This window comes from Mauremys reevesii, linkage group 19, assembly GCF_016161935.1.
Source record: "Mauremys reevesii isolate NIE-2019 linkage group 19, ASM1616193v1, whole genome shotgun sequence".
Lineage (NCBI taxonomy): Eukaryota > Metazoa > Chordata > Testudines > Geoemydidae > Mauremys > Mauremys reevesii.
The window spans coordinates 7101275-7122611 of NC_052641.1; the positions used below are offsets into that span (position 1 = coordinate 7101275).

Below are 21337 nucleotides of genomic sequence, written 5' to 3' on the forward strand. Positions count from 1 at the left end.
GAGAGGCATGTAATGTACACCTCAGTGTGTGTGTGTGTGTGTGTGTGTGTGTGTGTGTGTGTGTGTGTGTGTGTGTGTGTGTGTGTATGAACGCTGCATGTTTAAACTCAAGTAGCTTCCTCTTAATTGTTGTATGGGGGGACAAAGTTGAACTGAATCTCAAATAATCCTCACCTGTTGTTGCTGGTGACCCAGCATTTCCTTTATCTCCTAAAGAAAGAAGTTTCAGATCTTGTGTTACCTGGATGTTGCATCCTGATCTGAGTGTGCAACCCAGCATTGGTACTAATCCCAGGCTAGGGCACACGAATGGCTGATGTTCCCTTTCACTGCTCTATTGAAAACATATAAGCAATGTTTCCAGGGTGGCAAATTTGCCTCGGAGGCACAGGCTGTGAGGTAATATTGCCTTTTAACCCAAGAGCTGTATTAAAATGCCTGTTATGTGCAGCATGATGGGAATACGGGTCAGAAAAGCAAGATTTCAGAAGTTCCTTCCTCGGACCATGTGAAATGACAGATACTATTATTACAGCCCAAACCCCGAAGAATCTCTTGGTACTTCGCAGCAAAACTGAGACTATGCCATCCAGCTCCAGGATACAGCCCTGGGATGGTATGTGACCCATTGGATGGATCCAAATGAGATGATAAGAAGAGATGGGGAATAGGGAATAACTAAAGGAGCAGATGACTCACACAGGACACAGAGCAAAACTGTCAGCGGCTCCCCCCAGCACTGCATCATCATCAGGAAGAGATTGCAGGGGAACAGACAGAGCACAAGCAGCCGGGTGTGGAGGTATTTGGAAAGCAGCCACCAATCCATGACACTGAGTTCAGAGGCTCCTGCACATTTCAAGTGAGGTATCAATTAATAGAACATACAGTGCCATCTTTTGACAATTCTAATGAGCCATTCTCAGCCTCACAGATGCGACTTGGGGTTTGTGACCGCTTGTCTTCTCTGTCCCTCTAGCCTGGAGCAGATGGCGAGGGCAGGTCATCTTCTCCTAGGACGTGCATTTGCATGTGGGGGCCGGCAAGTGGAACATCTCCTCCAGTCCTTGCTGATCTGCCTGGTCCCTCCTTTGTTGCTCTGCTTGTGCCTCCCTTGTGGCACCAGTCCTCTGGGAACAATCCTCAGGTAATACAACCGCGCTGTAATCATTGCCTTGCCACGTCTCTCCTGTGCTGCCAGGCGCCCTGTCTCTCTGGCCTCAGCTCAGCAAAGCACTGGAGAACGTGCTTAGCTTGAACCAGGTGCTTACTGATGTCAGTGGAACATAAACACACTTAAAGTTAAGCAAGTACGTAACTGTTTTGCTGAATCAAGGCCTCTCTCAATGTGAGTAACATCAGAAAAGCAGGTGCACCCTCCCTCGAAAGCGCTAACCCTTATATCCAGGGAGGCCAGTAGCACCTTTTTCTCCTGGTGAAAAAGGGAACTACTGAGCCGAGATGCAGTGGCAGAGCTCTGAACCTGCTCACCTGTGCAGGAGCTGGCGGGGCCTGTATAAAGTCCGGTAGCTGGCTATGGATGCAGGGCTGTTGCTGGGAAAGGCTGCAGTCGCTCCCTGAGTGGAGGGAGTTGGGAGGCTGGCAAACCTGCCTGGAGGAAAGCCAGATATGGAGGAAGAAGCCCAGGGAAACAGCAGCAAGGGGTAGGATTGTATTGGACTGTGGCTGCTTCTTATAGGGTCTCTGGGCTGGAACCCAGTGTAGAGGGCAGGCTGGGTTCCCCTACCAGCTGCCGGGAAGCGGTACAGGGTGTTGGAGGTGCCAGGCAGCCAGTGGGTCTGGAGAGATGGTGAATTCCCCAGAAGGGGAGGACATTAGTGATGTGGCTGGAGGGCCAACCCACGAAGAGGAGACGGCAGTCCCTGGAGTGAGAGGGGCCCAGGGCTAGACAGCGCGGGAGAAGACATCACCGGAGGGGGAGCACAAGGTCTGGTATGACGAATACACAGAGGACAGCCAGCAGGAGGTGCCTTGAGCAGTGAGGGGACCCTGTGCCATGAGGGTAAAAAAAATAAATCACAAGAATGTTGTGAGTATTCCAAACCCAAGTCTGACAAGCCCCCAAACATTCAGAGTTGAGGTTTCATAGATTCCAAGGCCAGAAGGGACCATTGTTACTGTCTGTTCTGACTTCTTGTATAACACAGGCTGGAGAACTGCCCCAAACTATTTCCTAGAGCAGAGCTTTTAGAAAAAACATCCAGTGTTGGTTTAAAAATGGTCAGTGATGGAGGATCCACCACAACTCTTGGGAAATTGCCCCCATGGTTAATTATCATTCTCGTAGCTCTTCTCTGAACCCTCTCCAACTTATTAACGTCCTTCATGAATTGAGGGCACTGGAACTGGACATAGGATTCTAGCAGCAGTCACACCAGTGCCAAATACAGAGGTATAATAACCTCTCTACTGCCACTCAAGATTCCCGTGTTTAGACATCCCAGGATTGCATTAGCTTTTTTGGTCACATCGTCACACCGGGAGCTCATGTTCGGCTGATTATCCACCACAACCCCCAAATCTTTTTCAGAGTCACTGCTTCCCAGGATAGAGTCCTCCATCCTGTAAGTATGGCCGACATTGTTTGTTAAACTAACCGAGTGCAAAGCTGAGATTATCCCAAGGGCATCACTTAGAGGCGGTTAAGAATTTTCAGTCAAAGCCATTTTTTCAGAAGAAAACTGGGTTTTCAATAAAATAAATTTTTTTTTTGCAAAGAAGTGTCTGCTTTCAGTGGAAAATCTTGAATTTTCATTTAAAAAAAATGGAGCATCCCCAGCAGTGCCCCTGTTATGATGCGTTGCCTCCCCTCACTAAGACAGGAGATTGTGGTGCTTCAGGAGAAATGTAGTCTGATCAGTGAGTCCAGCCAATAGAGGACAGTGGGAGTATGAAACACCTGAACCACAACTCCCAGGAGGCACCATGGTGGCATTTCAGAATTGAACTATATCACTTTTTGGGCAGAAATATTTCAGTTTTTGAATTTTTTTGATGAATATTCAAAATTTTCTTTGGAAGAAACGCCATGTTCCCACCAGCTTTAGTGTCAATAGCAAACAGCAGTGTGTAGATATTTGCATATGCTAATGTCATAATCGTCCTTGCCTTTGAAACCTGGTCTCGCTGCATCTTTTCCATCACTAACTCATATGAGTGCACATTTTAGGTCCAGTGTCCCACATAGTGTCCGGACCCTGGGTATGGCTAACAGCAGCAGATAAGAGGAGACAGTTGTAAAGAGAATCTGAGACCTCTTGTTATTTAATACAGAAACAAACTTTAAAGAACCACCCCATCGGCTCTTCATCATCCAACTAGTCTCGACCTGATAAACTCTCAATTCTGTGTTTGCTCGGTAGGGTCTAGCCAGAAGGTCCATACTGTTAAAAGGTAAAGTGACTCATCTGTCACTCACCTGGGCAGGTGTCCTCACAGACCCCTGCTGCCAAGCAGAGTAAAGCTATGAGGCTTTGCTCTGCTGCTCTCCTCATGGCTGGTGCTGGGCTCCGCAGTGCCAGCTCAATCCATCTCTGCTTCAGCATTTCAACCCTCTCTTACTTTGCCTTTCATAGGCAATAGAAATAGCTGCCACCTTCGAGCCCTCAACTCCCATCAGCCATAATTCCCACTTTCCAGTCATTTCCCCTTGGAAGATTGTGTGGAAACATTTTATTTATTAACGAGGTGGAGGCTGTTTGTTTCCTGGGCCTGCTTTGTCATCTGTTACCTAGTTGATTGCAAAACGGCTGGGAATATTTGGTCTTATTTCCAGCTGGAGAGCTTACCTGCATGCTCACCGGGCTTCAGTGCACATTGTACGGGTGCAAGTGGGGAGGAGGGTGCGTGTTGGCTCTCTGCACAGGATGAATTTCCCCCTAAATCTTGGCTAGATTAGGGGAAAAGGTGTTTTTTTTTCCTGACCTCTCCATCAATGATCAGAATTAGATGGATCCATGAACAGTCTGACAATGCACAGAAGTCTTAGCCCTGGCTGACAGTAGAGCTGGAAAGGCAAGAGAAGGAGGAGACGTGATCATCTCATTCCAAACTCAAACTGCCTCTAGCTCATCACCAAACGTTTTAGTGACACGCTGCGAAGGAAAGGGTACTGACCTGGAAACGGGGTGGTTCTGTTTGAGTGAGAGCTGCAGAGAAAAGCATGTGCCTGCACACTCTGATGAGACACTAATTGCTAAATATTCCCTCGTTTGCCCAGCCTTTGGGGGAGAATACACTCTTGGGCCTGCTGCTTGGGCTCTGGGTGGACTGGAGATAGGGTGTGGGGAGGATCTCCATTCTCTGGACATCTTGAGTATGCAGGCTGTGCTGGAGAATGACAGATACCACCAGGCCATTTCGGATCCAGGCTCCTGGCTTATCCATAGTTTGGAACCTGTGGGTAATGGCCTAAGCCCCACACCTAGGGCCAGATTTTCAAAGGTATTCAGGTGCCTAAGGATGCAGATCGGCATCTAGTGGGATTTTCTAAAGAACCTAATGAGGTTAGGCACCTAGGCACCTGGTGGGAATTTTCAAAAGTATCTGCAGCTTCAGGCACCTAAATATTTTTACAAATCTGGCCTTTAGGTGTTTTTCAAGCTTTTATTATTTGTATGGTAGTTGCACCAAGGACCTCCAGTCACAGACACGGCCCATTGTGCTGGGCACTGGACAGACACAGACCAAAAAAGAGGGCCCCGATCCCTACAATCTACATATTTTAAAGCCTGCTTCCCCTTTCTAATGTGTCTTTTCATCCCATTCTGTTTCTTTGCTTATTTTACCTTCTCGCTAATTAGTTCCAAACAGGGTCAGGGTGGAGATTAACTCAGCTTTGGTATACCAGCCCTGGAGCAGGCTCAGGAAACCCCTGCTAACTCCTTTGGCAGAGTGCGGCAGAACCTGGGGGAGAGAGCGTGCTGTTTTCTTTAGCGAGCAAAGTGAAGGCCCAGACACCAGCAGCATCACAGAGCCGTGGGCTTCTTTTTCTTTATTGTGCTGCATACAGTCGGTTCAGTTCCTGCTCGGTAAAAGGTGCATAATTCACAGATGTCCTTATTCGTGTTATGGGAATGTCCCAATTTCATCAATTTTCGGAGCAGCATCTATAATCACAGGATATGAAGCACCCAACCTTTCACGCCCACTTTGATATGTATCACCACTACTATACAGTACAATTTATTTATGTTGAGTTTTCGATGGTCAAATACATTATTAACTTTTGGAAACACTGTCACATGAAACCGGATGGAGAACACGCATTCTGTACAAGCACAAGGGAAACATACCAAATAAGGGCCCAGTCATGCCAATGCTTATCAAGCCTAGTACCTACTAGTGTCTGCAGTCACGCTGACGTCAGTGAGACTGTATATGTTAGTATGCAGTCTGCATGGTATTAACTGCGTGCAACAGTGACCCCAAGAGAGAAATGGGAGGGTTTTTCTTTAATTTGGCCATTTTAATTTGACATTGGCTGTACAGCCAAACTCCTATATAGATATGTCTATCCAAGTCCCTGCAGCAGCTGAACCTAAATCTTGCAGCAAAGTCTGGATTCTGCAGTGCTCTGTTGCAGCAGAGTAGAAATTTGGTGGCAATTTCATTTAAATGAAGAATGGAGGCTTTTAATGATTTTGGTATGAAAATGAACACCACCATCAATACAGCGGTCCTGGTGTTAGATTTGACTCCCCCCGCCCCGGAAAATCAGTTTGTTGGTTTTCAACCAGCTCTGCCATTTAGATTACCCGGTTTCACATGCATTTAGTCTCTGATGTGTTTACTTGTCCACTCCTTTTAACACTCCAAACTTTCCTTAATTGGAGGGCATCTCAGAACACCCTTCTTTGACCAGCTCACTCCCTGCCCAAGGCCAAGACATGCACGGCTCAGGATTCCCCAGGCAACCCAAATGAAAAAAAGATTTGCCAGCTAATAAAAAGGAAAAAAAAGAGAATGTAAGTATGCAAATTCACTGATATTCAAACAGGCCCAGAGTTACCTGGGAACCCTGCTCCATTCACTCACCCAACTCAAACTCATAGACTTTAAGGTCAGAAGGGACCGTTATGATCATCTAGTCCGACCTCCTGCACAATGCAGGCCACAGAATCTCACCCACCCACTCCTGGAATAAACCCCTCCTGGAATAAACCCCTAACCTATGTCTGAGTTACTGAAGTCCTCAAATCGTGGTTTGAAGACCTCGAGCTGCAGAGAATCCTCCAGCAAGTGACCCATCATGACTCACCAACACCACCCACTTCAGCCAATCCCTTTCCCACAACATCTCCTCATTGTCTTCTCACCCCACTGCATCCCAAGAGCAGCACATGAGTGGGACAGAGCTCCACATGCCCCCAAAGGAGGAGATGACCGTGTCTTGGTTGGGATGTGGCCTGTAACTGTCGGCCCATGGTTTTCACATGGGCCAGGCTCTCAGCCTGTGTGGATTCTCTGGTGTGTAATAAGGTTTGAGCTCCGGCTGAAGCTCCGCCCACAGTGGGCACAGGTGTAGGGCCTCTCGCCCGCGTGGGTTCGCTGATGCTGGAGGAGATTGGACCTTGCGCCGAAGCTCCTCCCGCACTGGGCGCACTCGTGCTGCCGCTCCCCGGTGTGGATCTTCTGGTGCTCGCTCAGCTCCGAGCCGCGGCTGAAGCTTTTCCCGCACTGGGCACACTGGCGGGGCGCGTCCGCCGCATGGAGTCTCTGGTGCCTGATGAGGGCGGAGCTCATGGAGAAGCTCCGCCCACACTGGGCGCACTGGTAGGGCCGCTCGCCCGTGTGGATGGTCCAGTGCTGCATGAGGTGGGAGCTCAGGCTGAAGCTCTTCCCGCAGGCGCAGCGGTAGGGCCGCTCGCCCGTGTGCGTCCGCTGGTGCTGCACCAGGTGGGAGCTGACGCTGAAGCTCCGCCCGCATTCAGTGCACACGTAAGGCCGCTCCCCCGTGTGGATCCGCTGGTGCCGGACCAGGTGGGAGCTCACCCGGAAGCTCTTTCCGCACTCGGCGCAGTCGTAGGGCCGCTCGCCAGTGTGGATCCGCTGGTGCCGCAGGAAGGTGGAGCTCTGGGTGAAGCGTTTCCCGCACTCGGGGCAGGCATAGGGCCGCTCCCCTGTGTGGGTTCTCTGATGGATAATCAGAGACGAGCTCTTGTTGAAGCTCTTCCCGCAGTCCGTGCACGTATTCGGTCTCTCCTGGTGGGTGAGGCCATCGCCCACCTGAGCAGATTTACCCCGGCTCTGCGCCAGCTGGTTCCTCCGCCGCTTTTCTGATCTGCACCGAGTCTCACGGGCTCCTCCCCACTTGGGGCTCTGGGATCTCGTGGGTAAAGTCACGGGAGGCTCCACCACCTCAGGGGCTTCATGCAGGGGCTTCTGCTCCTCATTCTTTCTCGGCATCCCATCACCTGCTGGAATGAAAAGGGAATCCAGCCATGATTTGCTCCCTGCGCTGGGGAGAAAGAGAACCTCAGGAGTAGGAAGGGCAGTGGGGCTTGTCATGAATATTAAAAGTCACCAGAACTTAACTCCACAAAAACCCTTCACCAGGAGGGGGACTTATGCTGCCTCAAAATCTCACCTGAGCCACAGATAAAGGATGGGCAAGGGGAAGGACCCCTATTTCATATCAGTTTGGACGGGTGGGAAGCCCTGAATGTCTAGGATATGGGTACTGCAGTGAAGGAGGCGGGATGACAGAAGGGCGGGGTCTTGCAACTGCTTGGGTGGAATTCCACAATTCTCCGTTCACTGGGCAAGCTGCTTACTCCTCACCTGCGTGGGCACTGCTCACGATCGCCTCACGGCCTTGCATATCGGACCTGCAGCTCTTCTCCTTGTTCTGTCTGGGATCACAGCAGGTCTCGGAACAGGCAGTTCTGCTCAGGGGAAAGGAAGTGGGTGAGATCAGGGTTTGTCACACATTTGCAGAGCGTTTGTTACAAAAATGGTGCATGGTTTTTAAATGATCCTTCCTTTCTGACGGCGGGTATATCTCATCTCAACAGAGGGGAAAACGTTCTTGGAGGCCGGCGGCGTAGCTAGGAGTGGAAAGGTGAGTGGGCAGGCAATGACCGACTCGCGCTAGCTCAGCTCGAGGTGACGTTGTGACATGGGCGAGTTGCCCAAGTCTAAGCCCTCCCGACCCCTTGGGGCTGAGTTAGGGAAGAAGCAAGAGAAACCAAACTGGCTGAAGGAAGTGTCCACCCGAGATGCAGGCACCGCTTCGGGAGTGGAACGTGGCTGAGATGCAGCTTGTCTCCCTTGAGGCTGAGGAACTGCCCTGACACCTGCACAGGGAGCAGGAGTCAGCGCTGGGAGGGCTCTTCTTCCTGGGGGCGGCTCTCTATCCGTGTGTGTGTGGGGGGGGGGGGAAGCGACCAGGCTCCCAGCTCTGTGGGGAAGGGTTCTCTAGGGGCATGGGTAGGGCAAGTCCCTTGGGTGAGTGGGAGGAAGCCATTCCCATTGGGGTGTCAGGCCCCACTCTCCAGTGTGTATGTCACTGTCCAGTCTCTGTCCCAGCCCGGTGTGGAGGGGAGGCCCCAAGGGAGGGGGGTTGGAGAGTGAGCCTGACCTGCACTCACCCTGCAGAGGCAGCTTCTGTCCCATGGGGCTGGGGCTGGCTGTTGGCTCTTGCTGCTTGCAGATCTGGAGCAGCCAGCTGCAGCATCACATGGTGTCATGGGTGGCAAGTTTGTAAAAATTTTGGTGGTGCCCAGAACCTGCCCCCCAACTCCGCCCCCCCAAACTCCACCCCCACCTGCCTAAGGCTCTGGGAGGGGGCTCGGCGGGGGAGGTCTGGGGTGCAGATCCTGGGCTGGGGATTAGGGTGCAGGAGAGGTGCAGGGTGCAGGCTTTGGGATGGAGTTTGGGTGCTGGGTGCAGGCTCTGGGCTTGGGCAGGGGGTGGGTGTGCGGGAGGGGGTGAAGGGTGCAGGCTTTGGGACGGAGTTTGGGGTTGGGAAGGGGTGTGTGGGGAGGGGGTGCACCTTCTGGGGAGGGAGTTCGGGGATAGGAGGGAGTGCAGGGTGAGGGCTGTGGGGCTGAGGATGAGGGGTTCATGATGCAGGATGGGGCTCAGGGCTAGGGAAGAGGGTTGGGCTGTGGGGTGAGGGCTGTGGGGCTGGGGATGAGGGGTTCATGATGCGGGGGGGCTCAGGGCTGGGGCTGAGGATTAGGGTGCGGGGGGATGAGGGCTCTGGCTGGGGATGAGGGTTTGGGGCGTTGGAGAGGCTCAGGGTAAGGGCAGCCTGCCTTGCCATTAGTGTATGGCAGGCACTAGGACCCTGTGGCAGCAGACAGCAGTTCTGCTGGGAGCCCTGCCGCAGCACAGAGCAGGCAGGGGAGAGGCGCTGCGCTGCTTTCTGTCAGGCAGGGATGCAACGCGGCGCAGCGGGGGTGGGGGGGTGGCAGGCAGGGGCTTGGACCTGCTCCAGGCGGGGTCGCGGCGGGGCAGGGGGGGGAGACCTGCGGGGGCTGGGGCCCAATCCAGGCAGGGCTGGGGGAGAGACCCAGCTCCAACTATTGCTGGAGCAGGGCACCCGGCCCTGAATATTCCTGGAGCCCAGGCACCGCACACAGATATAACCTGCCGCCTATGCATGGTGTGTGTGCAGGTGGGGCCCTTCCTGGCCCTGCCAGATGCGGGGCTTCACCTGCCGAGCTGGGCAGGAGCATGGGGTTCCTCAGAAAATGACAAGTCAGAGGTGCCTGGGTGCAGTTCAGGTACTGGAGCGATGCTCCAGCAGTTGCTCCAGCCCTGCTCAGATTTGGGTAGGCCTGGGTGCTTAGTGGGTGGGCCATAGCCTGTAAGAGGGTGGTGGGAGCTCAGAGCCAGCCAACCATATTCCAAGGTACAGCTCTTTTAGGGAGATCCTGTGGTACACTCAGGGCAAGGGGTGGCTGAGGATTCAAGCACACCCCTAGACGGAGGTTTGTGGAGACCCTGCACCCAGGCTGGAAGGGATGGCTTGGGGCTGGAAGGGCCAGAAGAACTGTAAGTTCCTAAGAGCGGCACTATTCTTTCAGAACTCCGGGCTACACCTCCCTTAACTGGCGAACCAAGTGGGGGACACTGAGGCAAGCTGACTACAGTGCTACACAGTGAGGCGGTATGCTCTGCAACCAGACCGTTTGGGAACGTCACCTCTCTGCTGGCAGATGCATTGTGCTCCCTTGTAGGGAATTTGGAGACCTCCCACTGAAGGGGACCTGATGACTTAGGCAAAAATCAAGTACAAAGCCTGGTGCTTATTCATGGGTGCTGGAACTGGGGGGTGCTGCCACACCCCCTGGCTTGAAGTGGTTTCCATCATACACAGGATTTACAGTTTGGTACAATGGCTCTCAGAACCCCCACTTGACAAATTGTTCCAGCACCGCCGTGTTCATCTCCACACCTGCAGAGAGACCTTGGCCAGGCCCGGTGTGGAGAGGACACAGGAATTCTATACACCTGAGTGACTGCCCAGACCCTACAATCCTGTCCCCATGGAAAGCTCTGAGGACAGGGAAATTACCCTCCTATTTTATTGATCAAGTTCTGGTAACGTCCTCAGCCTGATGCAAAACACAGAGGTGAAGCTAAAGAGCTTACTAAGGGGCAGACACAAAGAACGCAAAACTGGGACTTGTCAGACCAAAGGTGCAGCCGGTCAGACCTCCTTCCCGGACAGTGGCCAAGCCAGATGCTTCAGGGAAAAAAAAAAATCGGGGGAAATTTTTGAAGTCACGGGGGCAGGATTTCATCCTGGCTGTAGAAATATTAAACACTGACCTTCCATGACCAAAGCGCCGTACAACAACAGAATAAAACGAGCCCCTCTGGTGACATTGTTCCCCCGGGCAGCATATTCCCTCACAAGCGCGTTTGCTATGAAGAGGAAGGGAACTGGCGTTGATTTTTGTTTCCCCGCTGGTTATAAGGAAAGCAAACTGGCCCAGTGATGATGCAGTTGCTAGATCTGGGAGCTCATATCTCGGCCCTTATTTCTCCTTCTGCCCCTGTCAGTCTCCTCTCTCCTTTCCCAGTGCCACTCGCCCTCCAGCTGGGAGGTTGATCGCTGTTACCTTTCCAGTACTGCCCAGGCTAGGACAGTAACAGCTGCTGTGGGTCTGTGCAGCGAGTGGATTTGGGGCTCAGGCACACAGGGATCAGCAGTGGGGTAAGGGGAAGGAAAAGGCATTTACAGCTACTTTCCTGCCTTCGCTCTCAATTACCTGCAGTTCCTGGCTCAGACGGTGCCTGTAGAATCTGTTTGCTTCCCAAAGACAGCAGTTACAGCCTGGGACAGGGCCCATTTTGGGTTTGCGGTGGCACTTTAAATCATGTCTCTCAGCAGCCCAGGGCCCCTTGGAGATGGGAGATTAGCAGCTCCTTGCTCTGGGCTCTTGGACAGAAGGGAGCTGGGTAGGGACCTTCTCACCCGGGAAGCTCATCCTTAAAATCCCGAGGACAGGCAATCCGGAGGCAGAAAGAGAAGCAGCCTCCTGTCTTTTCCCAACAGCCATCACCCTCTAGTGGCAACAGCTAGGGGAACACGTGTGAATTTTGCACGGCTCACAGGTGGCGAGGAGACTCTGAGCAGTTCAGCGGAGCCCGCTCACACTGCGCGTATGCCAGGCCCAGGGGTAATCAGTTATTTGTTGGCAAGGTCCAGATTTCTTGGTCAAGGTATAGTCAAGAGCCAGACTCCAGAGAAAATAACCCAACAATAATAACTAATGATAATAAGTAAATACAAAGATTTCGAAAGCGGCTGGCAGGTAGGGCACCAACTTCGTAATCACACAGAACTAAACACCCTTACCCTGCCCCCTGCCCTGCCCCTTCTCCAAGGCCCCGCCCCCACTCACTTCACCCCCCCCCCCTTCGTTGCTCATTCTTCCCCACCCTCACTCACTTTCACTGGGCTGGGGCAGAGGTTGGGGTGTGGGAGGGGGGTGAGAGCTCCGGTGGGGGGTGCAGGCCCTGGGATTGAGCCAGGGGTGAGGGGTTTAGGGTGCGGGAGGGGGCTGGGGATTGGGCAGGGGATTGGGATGCGGGAGTGGGTGCAGGCTCCAGTAGGGAGTTAGGGTACGGGAGGTGGCTCAGGGCTGGGGCAGAGGATGAGAGGTTTGGGGTGCAGGAGGGGGTGCAGGCTCTGGCTGGGATATGGGCTCTAGGGTGGGGCCAGGGATGAGGGGTTTGGGGTGCAGGAGGGGGTCTCAGAGCTGGGGCAGAGGGTTGGGGGGCAGAAGGGGGTGTGGGCTCCAGGAGGGAGTTTGGGGGCAGGAGGGGGCTCAGGACAGGGGCAGGGAGTTGGGGTGTAGGAAGGGGTTTGGGATGTGGGCTGACTCCTAGGTGGCACTGACCTCAGGCAGCTCCCAGGAAGCAGTGGCATGTCTGACCCCTAGGTGGGTGATGCTCACCTCAGGCGGCTCCCAGTCGGCAGCACAGAGGGCTAAGGCAGGCTCCCTGCCTGCCCTGGCTCTGCGCGGCTCCCAGAAGTGGCCGGCATGTGTGGCTTCTAGGCAGAGGAGCCAGGGGACTCTGTGTGATGCCTGTGCCCACAGGTGCCATCCCCGCAGCTCCCATTGGGTGTGGTTCCTGGCCAATGGGAGCTGCGGAGCCAGCGCTTGGGCCAGGGGCAGCACGCAGAGGCCCCGGTCACCCCTGTGCCTAGGAGCCACAGGACACGCTGCCGCTTCCAGGAACCGTGTGGAGCCAGGGCAGGCACAGAGCCTGCCTTAGCCCCGCTGCACCATCAACCAGACTTTTAACAGCCCGATCAGCAGAGTGACCAGAGCCGCCAGGGTCCCTTTTTGACCAAGTGTTCTGGTGGAAAATTGGACACCTGGCAGCCCTACTGGCAGTCTGGATTTGGCCCGTGGTCTGCGTATTGATTCCCCCAGCATATGCCATGCTCATAGCTACTGAAACATGCGTCTCTGTCCAGAGGGCAGAGCGGAGAATCCAGGGGAAATTCCTCCTAACTCCCAATAGTCAGAGGTTAGCTTATGCCAGGGGCGACCAAACTTACTGACCCTCTGAGCTGCATACGATAATCTTCAGATGTTCGAGAGCCAGGTGTGTCTGCCAGGGCTCAGGGCTTCTCCCTGCTGCAGGGTGGTGGGGCTAGGGACTTCTGCCCTGAGGGGCAGGGGGTCTCAGGGCTCCTGCCCTGCTCCTGCTGAAGGAGAAGCCCTGAGCTCCCTCCCCATTGCAGTCTGGTAAGCGGAGAATGGGGGAGAGGGGTGTGGAGGGCTCCGGTAGCCACACGTCAACTGTAAAAGAGCTAAGATTTTGCCACCTCTTATGCCCTGAAGCATGAGAGTTTGTATAATTTCCAAGACTCCTGGGTTTAGGGGTGATTATTTTGTTATTACATCACAAGATATTCTTGTTACACACAGAACAATCCTTCTTTAAATTCTGCGGCGCTATCTATTTTTACACCCCCACTAACACAGTATCTGAGCACCTCACAAGCTTTAAAGTGTTTATACTCTTTGAGGTAGGGGAGTGCTACTATTCCCATTTTACACGTGGGGAGCTGAGGCACAGGGAGACCATGACCTTCCCCAGGTCACACAAGACGTTTGTGGCAGAGCAGGGAACTGGGAATTGAATCCAGCTCTTCCAAGTCCTAGGCTAGTGCCTTAGCCACTGGCCAGCCTTCCTTCTCTGTTTTTTTTTTACAACTCCTATAACATGTTGTGGCAATGAGTTCCACAGGCTAATTGTTCATTCTTTCTACAAGTAGTGCCTTTCGTCAGTTTTGAACTAACTACCTGCCAATTTCCTTGAATGTCCCCATGTACTTGTATTATGAGAGAGGATGAATAGAAGCTCCTAGAGTACCTTCTCTAGAACATTCATTAATTGTTATATAGTGTTTTCTCTTGGGTTCTCATGTCCTAGTTTAGAAGATGGGGCTCAGTTCCCATTGTTAGGCACTAGCTGTTGTTTGTTTCTCTTCCAGGGAGGTGGGACTCTTCCTCTTGCTGCTGGGTCAGGGTTTGTCGCTCTTGAAATTCAGGATGGGGAGATGTTTGGGGACTTTAAAATTTAGTTTACATTTAAAAAACCTAATTAAAAACTTTTTAAATCCAGCTTGTTACCCTGTTTCCTTCACCCCCACCCCGCTTTCTCCAGCTCCAGGAGCGAGATTGTCTTATTTGCCCCTTATTCAGTCCCACTCAGTAGAAATCATTTGCTTCGCCAGTTGAAATTTATGGCAGGCTTCGAGAAAACAATTCCTAATGACGAGGAGACTTTGGCCATGTGAAATAGTCTCCCCCTCAAGAGAAAGGGCATCACTAGTGCTTCCATCACTAGGGACATTGAAAATCTACGTAAAATTAGATAAAGTCCTGGAAACTAGGCTACAGACCAGGGGTAGGCAACCTATGGCACGCGTGCTGCCTTCAGTGCGTGAGCTGATTTTCAGTGGCACTCACACTGCCCGGGTCCTGGCCACCGGTCCTGGGAGCTCTGCATTTTAATTGAATTTTAAATGAAGCTTCTTAAACATTTTAAAAATCTTATTTATTTTACATGCAACCATAGTTTAGTTATATATTATAGACTTATAGAAAGAGACCTTCTAAAAACATTACTGGCACGCAAAACCTTAAATTAGAGTGAATAAATGAAGACTCGGCACAGCACTTCTGAAAGGTTGCCAATCCCTGCTATAGACAATTCTACACAGACCCCCAGGAGATGGGAGTGAGGGCCTGAGTGATTCAGAGAGGGGAACTGCTGCGGGATATACCTGGGATCGGGGGAGGCTGAGAGAAGCTTGGCAGAATTCAATTTTTTTTTACAATTTTAATGGATAATATTGATTTTTATTTTTAAGCACCGTCTTTGATTTTTATCCAGCTACACTTTCGACGTTGTAGGGAAATTAGACATGGCGGGGACCAGACAAGAATTGTTTAATGACAGCAGACACGGACATTCATAAAGTTAAAGCTTTGTAACCACTGAAACACAAACCGTCAACATCACGTGTCAAGATACACGAAGTCAATATCCTTAAACCAAACTCAAATAAGTCCCCAAGCAGCAGTTTTCTTACTTTGCCTGTCTCTACATTTTGATTATTGATGGAAATACTTTCGCGTCCGTTTGCGTGTGTCCAGTGAAATTGACGTTTATTGATGCTTGCGGTGTTGTAGCTGTGCTGACCCCAGGATATGAGCCAGACAAGCTTTTCTTCAGGACTGTGGTGCTCCAAAGCTTGTGTCTTTCACCAACAGAAGTTGGTCCAATGAAAGATCTTACCTCACCCCCTGTGTCTCTCAGTTACTGACATTTACAGATAAAAATCGAATCCTTCTAAGCCTAGTTATAGAGAACAGAGACTTTGTGGGAGACAGAGAGAGTGTCAGTTCAGAACCACCAGGAAGAGCTCAACAGGAGAGATTAGGGTAACCAGACAACACATGTGAAAAATTGGCACAGGGGATGGAGGTAATAGGAGCCTATATAAGAAAAAGACCCAAAAATCGGGACTGTCCCTATAAAATTGGGACATCTGGTCACCCTAGGAGAGCTATTGACAGGAATGCCCACCGATCGTTTTATACACACACTCTCTCTCTCTCTCTCTCTCTGCTCCTCAGATATAGCAGCCTCTGACAGAAGTGAGGAGGGGATTTGGCCTGGAGATCCAGCACTTTTCCAGGGGGATCCTAAACTAAAAGGGACACTGGGCTGATAGGAACCTGGTCGGGGTGAGGCTGCCCAGCCCTGGAGGACAGAGCTATGCCTGTCACATGGTGTTATTTCCCCTCTGATCTTCTATTAGGTAAACAATGAGGAAAGGATCCTGGACTGCTCTGCGGGGGAGGCTGTGTCCAGGTTTCTGTACTGATGACCGCTAGAGGGTGATGGTTATTGTGGCAGGAGAAGCTGGGCCTGTCTCTCCTCTTGCTAGTTCCTGTGCTTTGGATACCAGGGGTTGAGCTTCCTGAGATGTAGCGGCTGCTGCTGCTGCCTGTAATTTGCAATTGCCACAGCCTCTGCTGTGCCCAGAGGCCGGCCTGAGCTGCTCTGCTGCCTCATCCCAGGGAGAGACCCTAGCCAAGGTGGGGCCTGTCTCTGGCTCTAACCAGGCCTAGGGAGACACAGGATGCTGCAGGTAAATGAGAGAGAGAGAGAACTCAAGCACTGACTGGCGATGGGCAGCAAGGGGACCCCTCTCAGCCCCCTCCCTGTGTGCCCCTGCTCTGACACACACAGCATCTCCGTTCTGTTAGCACGCGCTGGAGCTGGTGCAGGGCTGCGACCAGGAATGGAACAATAACCCAGGCTCCCAGCCACAGGAGGTGGACAGAACAGGAGAAATGAGAAATGCTCCCTCCTCTTTCCCTAAGTCAGTTTTCTGCTTCTGTCTAGTAAACATGCTGATGGGACAGGCAGGGGAACATCACCAAACCAGCTTCTTTTTATTCTGCCTTTTCAGGGCTGGTAAAGGGAGGGTTTAAAATATTTTGGGGCTCTTAGCCTGGGTGAAAGGCGCCAGATCTGCACTATCAAGCATTTTACTAGCACCACACAGCCTGCAAATTTGCATGCAGACAAAGACTATAGAGAGGACTGGGCTTTAAAATGGTCGGGAGCCCGGCCTCATCTCTCCCCATTTGCCCTCAGTGCCCTGACAAGCTGAGGAATAACACCCACCTTTTGATCGTTTCAGGGGGGACAGAAAGGAGAAATGGCTGCACTGGAGCCAGCTCAGGTAAGGCATTTTCATGGGGCTGGGGGGCTTGTTATGCAGGGAGAGGAGTAAATACACAGGAAGGTGGAGGAGGGGAGAGAGTGGAGCCTGCCAGGAGGGGCTGACTTGTAGGATCAAGGAGATGATTAGGGGAAGGGAGAAATCCCTGAGCTGCAGCATATGGATCAAATCCCAGCGCTTTCCTCTCTGTGCTGGGCAAGGGCTGCTGGGAATTGTTTCTGGGAGGATGGGTGAATAATAGAGCATCATTAAGATGTTTCTGATTGAATCTCCCAGTATTGCCAAGACCCAGATGTGGAGCCACAAATACCAAGATGGGGGCAAATTAATGGAAAAGTGCCCGGAGCTCAGGAGACAGCCACAAAGACATTCTGCCTCTGGGCTTCCCAGCGCTGGCATTTGGGAGTTCAGTGACGTCTGAGGCTGGGTATGTGAGTGCGGGGTGGGCTTACACCTGGGGGAAAGCAGGCCTGAATTGAGGGGTCCCGTGAGAAGGTGGTGTCAGGTGAGTCTAACCATACTCTAGGTGAGCTATTGCCTTGCCGTGCCACAGGGCATAAGGTACAGGTGACTGGGGCACATGGCTTGAGCGGTGGGATGAACCAGAGGTGCTGAGTGGGCAACGCTTGTGATTTCAGGTCCCAGTGACATTTGAGGATGTGGCTGTGTATTTCTCTCGGGAGCAATGGGGCCTTTTGGATGATACGCAGAGGGCCCTCTACAGGGACGTCATGCAGGAGAATTACCAGACTCTGGTCTCACTGCGTAAGGATTCAGCTCTTCTCATTTATTTGAAGCTCTGTGGTCGCTGAAGTGCCGGGGGAGGCTTTGGCTCAGGTCTTGGGCCCTTTAGAGCACGTCTACACTGCAAAGAAGAACCTGCCGTGCCGAGTCTGAGAGCCTGGGTCAATTGACTCAGGCCTGTGGGGCTAAAAGGAGCAGTGTTTGTGGATGGAAGTGGGGCTTGGGCTGAACCCTGAGTCAGAGCTTGGGGTTAGTGTGCAGGGTAGACGTACCCGTAGATGTCTGGGGATCCAGCCAGGCCTGGAGTGGCAGGGGGAGACCCCAGACAATACCTTTCAAGTAGCACTTTGTGGGGGTGGGGAGGGATTGAACCCTTGTGGGTATTCCTCCCCACCCTCTTATATGCAAATGTTATCCACATGGATTTAATTGTTACATTCTCACTGGCCTTTCTGTTACATAACATGTCTAAAACATGGGCCACTCTCTCCCCTTTGGGGTTTTCTTCCTTCTTTCCCTTTCCCTAGCCTGCTGTCAAGGGGACATTAACAACATGAAAAAGGTGTGATATTCAAAATGATGCACAATCAGGCGGGTAAATCATTAAGGCGCTTTGGATGGGACATTTATATGCATAATAAGATAAAAAACATAAAACTATTGCTGATAAAATTTTCAGGGGACACAAAGATTGGGGAAGTTGTAAATAACGAAGAGGGCAGGTCATTGATGCAGAGCAACCTGGATCCCTTGGTAAGCTGGGTGCAAGTAAACAATATTTGTTTTAATGAGGCCAAATGTAAAATTATACATCTAGGGACAAGGAATTTAGGTCCCACTTACAGGATGGGGAGACTCTGTACTGGGTAGGAGAGACTCTGAGAAAGACTTGGGGATCATGGTGGATAATCAGCAGAACGAGAGTTCTTGGTGCAATCCTAATGCAGTCATAGGGTGTATACATGGGAATATCAAGTAAGCACAGGGAGGTTATATTACTTCCCTGTTTGGCACTGGTGTGATCATTACTGGAATACTGTGTCTAGTTGTGGCATCCCTAATTCAAGAAGGATGTGGATAAATTGGAGAAGAGCCAGGAGAATGACTAAATGACTGTAAAACGTGCCTTATGATAAAGGAAGTTGCATGGCCTGTGTTATCCAGGAGGTCAGATTAGATGATCCCAGTGATCTTGTCTGGCCTTATGCAACCCTCATGCTAATCTCTAGAGATGAAGGTGAGACCTAACATGGGGAGCAGATTATCCCACATTTGCCTAATGCAAAATTTCTTGTTCCTTTCTCGGAAACAGCCGGTTCAGGTGACTGTGACTGGGCACTGGACTACATGGACCTTGAGTCTGATCCAGTCTGGCAATTCCTATGTTCTGCTCTTCTTTGTATTTCACTACATCTCATCTCCCTATTTCTTTCTCTCTCTGGATCCCCTTTTCCCGCCCTTTGCGGTGCTCTTTGCCTTCTCTTCCTCTGTTCTCCCCTTGTGTCTCCTCCCTCTTCCCACAATCCCTTCTTTTCAGTCATCTCCACACCTTCCCTCCGCCTCCCCTCGGTCCAGCATCTCCCTCAGGGCTCTGAAATCACAGCTCTCCAGTCACAGCCACACACCCTCAATCTAACCCCACACGCCACAGTCACACCCTGTCCCCCGACAAGCATATACAGCACCAGTCGCACACAGTCAGAGAGAGACGCCCCCCCAGTCACTGGCTTCTCTGTCCAACTCACCTTCACCGGACCCCCCACCCCCGGTAACACAGTTGCAAAAGCCTCTTGAGGCAGCGCCAGGTTTGCTCCGGGTCACAACCCTCCCCGCCCTGCAGAGAAGCTGAGTACACAGCACAGCACAGAGTCCCTTCTTGAAGACAGGGGTGGCTGCAGAGCCGTAACAAGGAATTTTGCGCCCGAGGCAAGGGCTGGCTCCAGGATATTCGACGGCAGGTCCCTGAGTCCCTCCTGGAGGGAAGGACTTGTCGAATTGCCACCGCCGCTTCATTCATTCTTCGGCAGCAATTCGGTGGCAGGGCCTTCCCTCCGAGAGGGACTCAGGGACCTGCCGCTGAATTGCTGCCGAAGAAGCATCGGCAGTAGAGCTGCCGCCGAAGTGCTGCCGATCGCAGCTTTTTTTTTTTTTCCCATGTGCCCCTCCGCTTTGTGTGCCCGAGGCAAGTGCCTCACTCGCCTCGCCCTCGTTATGGCACCGGTGGCTGTGCAGGATGCATGAACAGCAGCAGACGTGATGGCTGCCATCTTGGCCAACACGCCAAGCTGCGGGAGGGTCTGCCACCTCCCCGTCTCCTCCCATAGGGAAGGATGTTCACAGACAGAACACTGTCCGGGGCTTTCCGTGGGGAGAGAACTGTGCGATTCCCCTCTACGTGGGCAGTCCTACAGAGGCGCACCGTGTCCCCTCGCCTCCTGGGGCTGGTTCCATGCGCTGGGAGGCAGTAGAGAGAGCAGCAAGTACCAGGCTTATTCGTTTCTCTTTGCCTAAGTTATGTGCAGGTCTCTGAATCAGCTATAAGGGGCACAACACATCTCCCAGAAACTGTCTGCCTTTCCCCAGGGCCTCGGGGAACATCCCCCATCCATTCAGGTGAAACGTCTCCTCCCAGCAGAAGGAGGAGCTGGGTTTAAATCAGGGCCATTCTTCGTAACAAACAGTCGAGGAATATTTGACAAACGCTGATTTCCTTTCTCCCTGAGCAGGATCGTCCATTCCCAAACCTGACGTGATTTCCCAGATGGAACGAGGGGAAGAGCCATGGGTCCCAGACCTCCAGAGCGCCCAGGGAAGGCAGATCCCGAGAGGCGCCCGAACAGGTGAGGAATAGGCTAAACCACCTCAGGAGCTGTCAGTGGAATCCAGCAGCACTTTCATATCCTCTCATCTCCCTCTTCTCTCTTTCACCGTCGTAGCTGCTCTGGGTGATCCCCGCATGGCTGATGTCAGTCAGGGCCGTCTGCCCAGCGCAACTCACATCTGGCAGGGGTCTGTCCCCTCACCCATCCTTTCTGTGGAGTCAGGAGGGGTGTGGCATCAGAATTGTTCCCCTTCCCTCTGTCTTCTGGGGACAGTTCGGGGATTCGATTCCTGATTTTCAGTCTCATTGCAACAAACCCTGCTTGTCACTAGACATTGCCAGTTGGAGTTGCTTTTTAATAGACAAATTTAAAAACAACAGCAACCCGTTTTCTGATATAGGCTTCTAGCAGTATGTCCTAAAATTGGAATAGAGAGTTTCCTGCTCCCCGGGTTATATCTTGAAGGGTTTTTGGATGGGCCTGTGAGCAAAACAACCAAAGATGCCCAGGCCCCCTCGCTCCTCTCTGTGCATACCCCTGCCTGCTGCTGGCGGCCTGTTCGGTGTCATGTCTGCTGCTGCTGTTACTGGTAAAGAGATGGCAGACGCTCCCCTTCTCACCTCTTTTTGTTCTGACTGATAACTGGGATTGCAATAGCACTGAAGAGCCCCTGGCATGGGCCGAGACCCCCGAGTGCTCTGCAAACACACCAAAAAGAGCTGACAACAGACAAGAGGCAACAGATGGATACAGACTGATAGAGGCAGCCCAAGGAAACAGTCAGAGGACGGGGTTACTTATAGCAACAGTAGGAACAAAAGGGACACGTGGCTTTTGCAAGTTCAGTTCCCTTTTCACAGGTTCCCTTCCTGCCCTCCCCTTGCAGGAATTAAACAGGCGCCAGTTTCCTCCTTTCCCCAGGGCTGCTCAACCCCCATTCTGCCCCGGGGCCAGTCCCCACCCCACCCCTTTCCCCAAGGCCCCGCCCCGACCCCACCTCTTCCTGCACCCG

The 21337-nt window shown here is 52.2% G+C and overlaps 2 protein-coding genes across 14 annotated transcripts in view; one reads left to right on the forward strand and one right to left on the reverse strand.

The window, feature by feature from the left end:
- The window catches only part of LOC120386995 (zinc finger protein 436-like), a 45823-nt gene that overhangs the window by 21593 nt on the left and 2893 nt on the right, over positions 1-21337 (forward strand). For 2 of the 5 annotated variants that reach the window (XM_039507134.1, XM_039507135.1), the window contains exons 1-4: positions 15967-16159; positions 16718-16759; positions 17398-17524; positions 20230-20343. In XM_039507134.1, coding sequence (XP_039363068.1) covers positions 16151-16159; positions 16718-16759; positions 17398-17524; positions 20230-20343 — 292 coding nt within the window. In that variant the 5' untranslated portion in view covers positions 15967-16150. Of the gene's footprint in view, positions 1-15966; positions 16160-16717; positions 16760-17180; positions 17187-17397; positions 17525-20229; positions 20344-21337 lie in introns of those variants that run through there. The other 3 variants (XM_039507136.1, XM_039507138.1, XM_039507137.1) reach the window with 3 other exon arrangements.
- Positions 4607-11525, reverse strand: LOC120386998 (zinc finger protein 436-like). 9 transcript variants are annotated; one of them, XR_005589994.1, is made up of 4 exons: positions 11247-11525; positions 7804-7907; positions 6339-7439; positions 4607-5961 (listed from the first exon to the last, which is right to left on the reverse strand). XR_005589994.1 is itself a non-coding variant. In XM_039507156.1 (4 exons), the coding sequence occupies exons 2-4, from the start codon at positions 7841-7843 to the stop codon at positions 5919-5921; spliced, it is 930 nt and encodes a 309-aa protein (XP_039363090.1). In that variant the 5' UTR covers positions 7844-7907; positions 11247-11525; the 3' UTR covers positions 4607-5918. The 9 variants fall into 9 exon arrangements, 8 of the variants coding, with proteins under 8 accessions (XP_039363090.1, XP_039363086.1, XP_039363084.1 ...); XM_039507156.1 differs by having other exon boundaries at positions 6593-7439; XM_039507152.1 differs by adding an exon at positions 10804-10899 and having other exon boundaries at positions 4607-7436.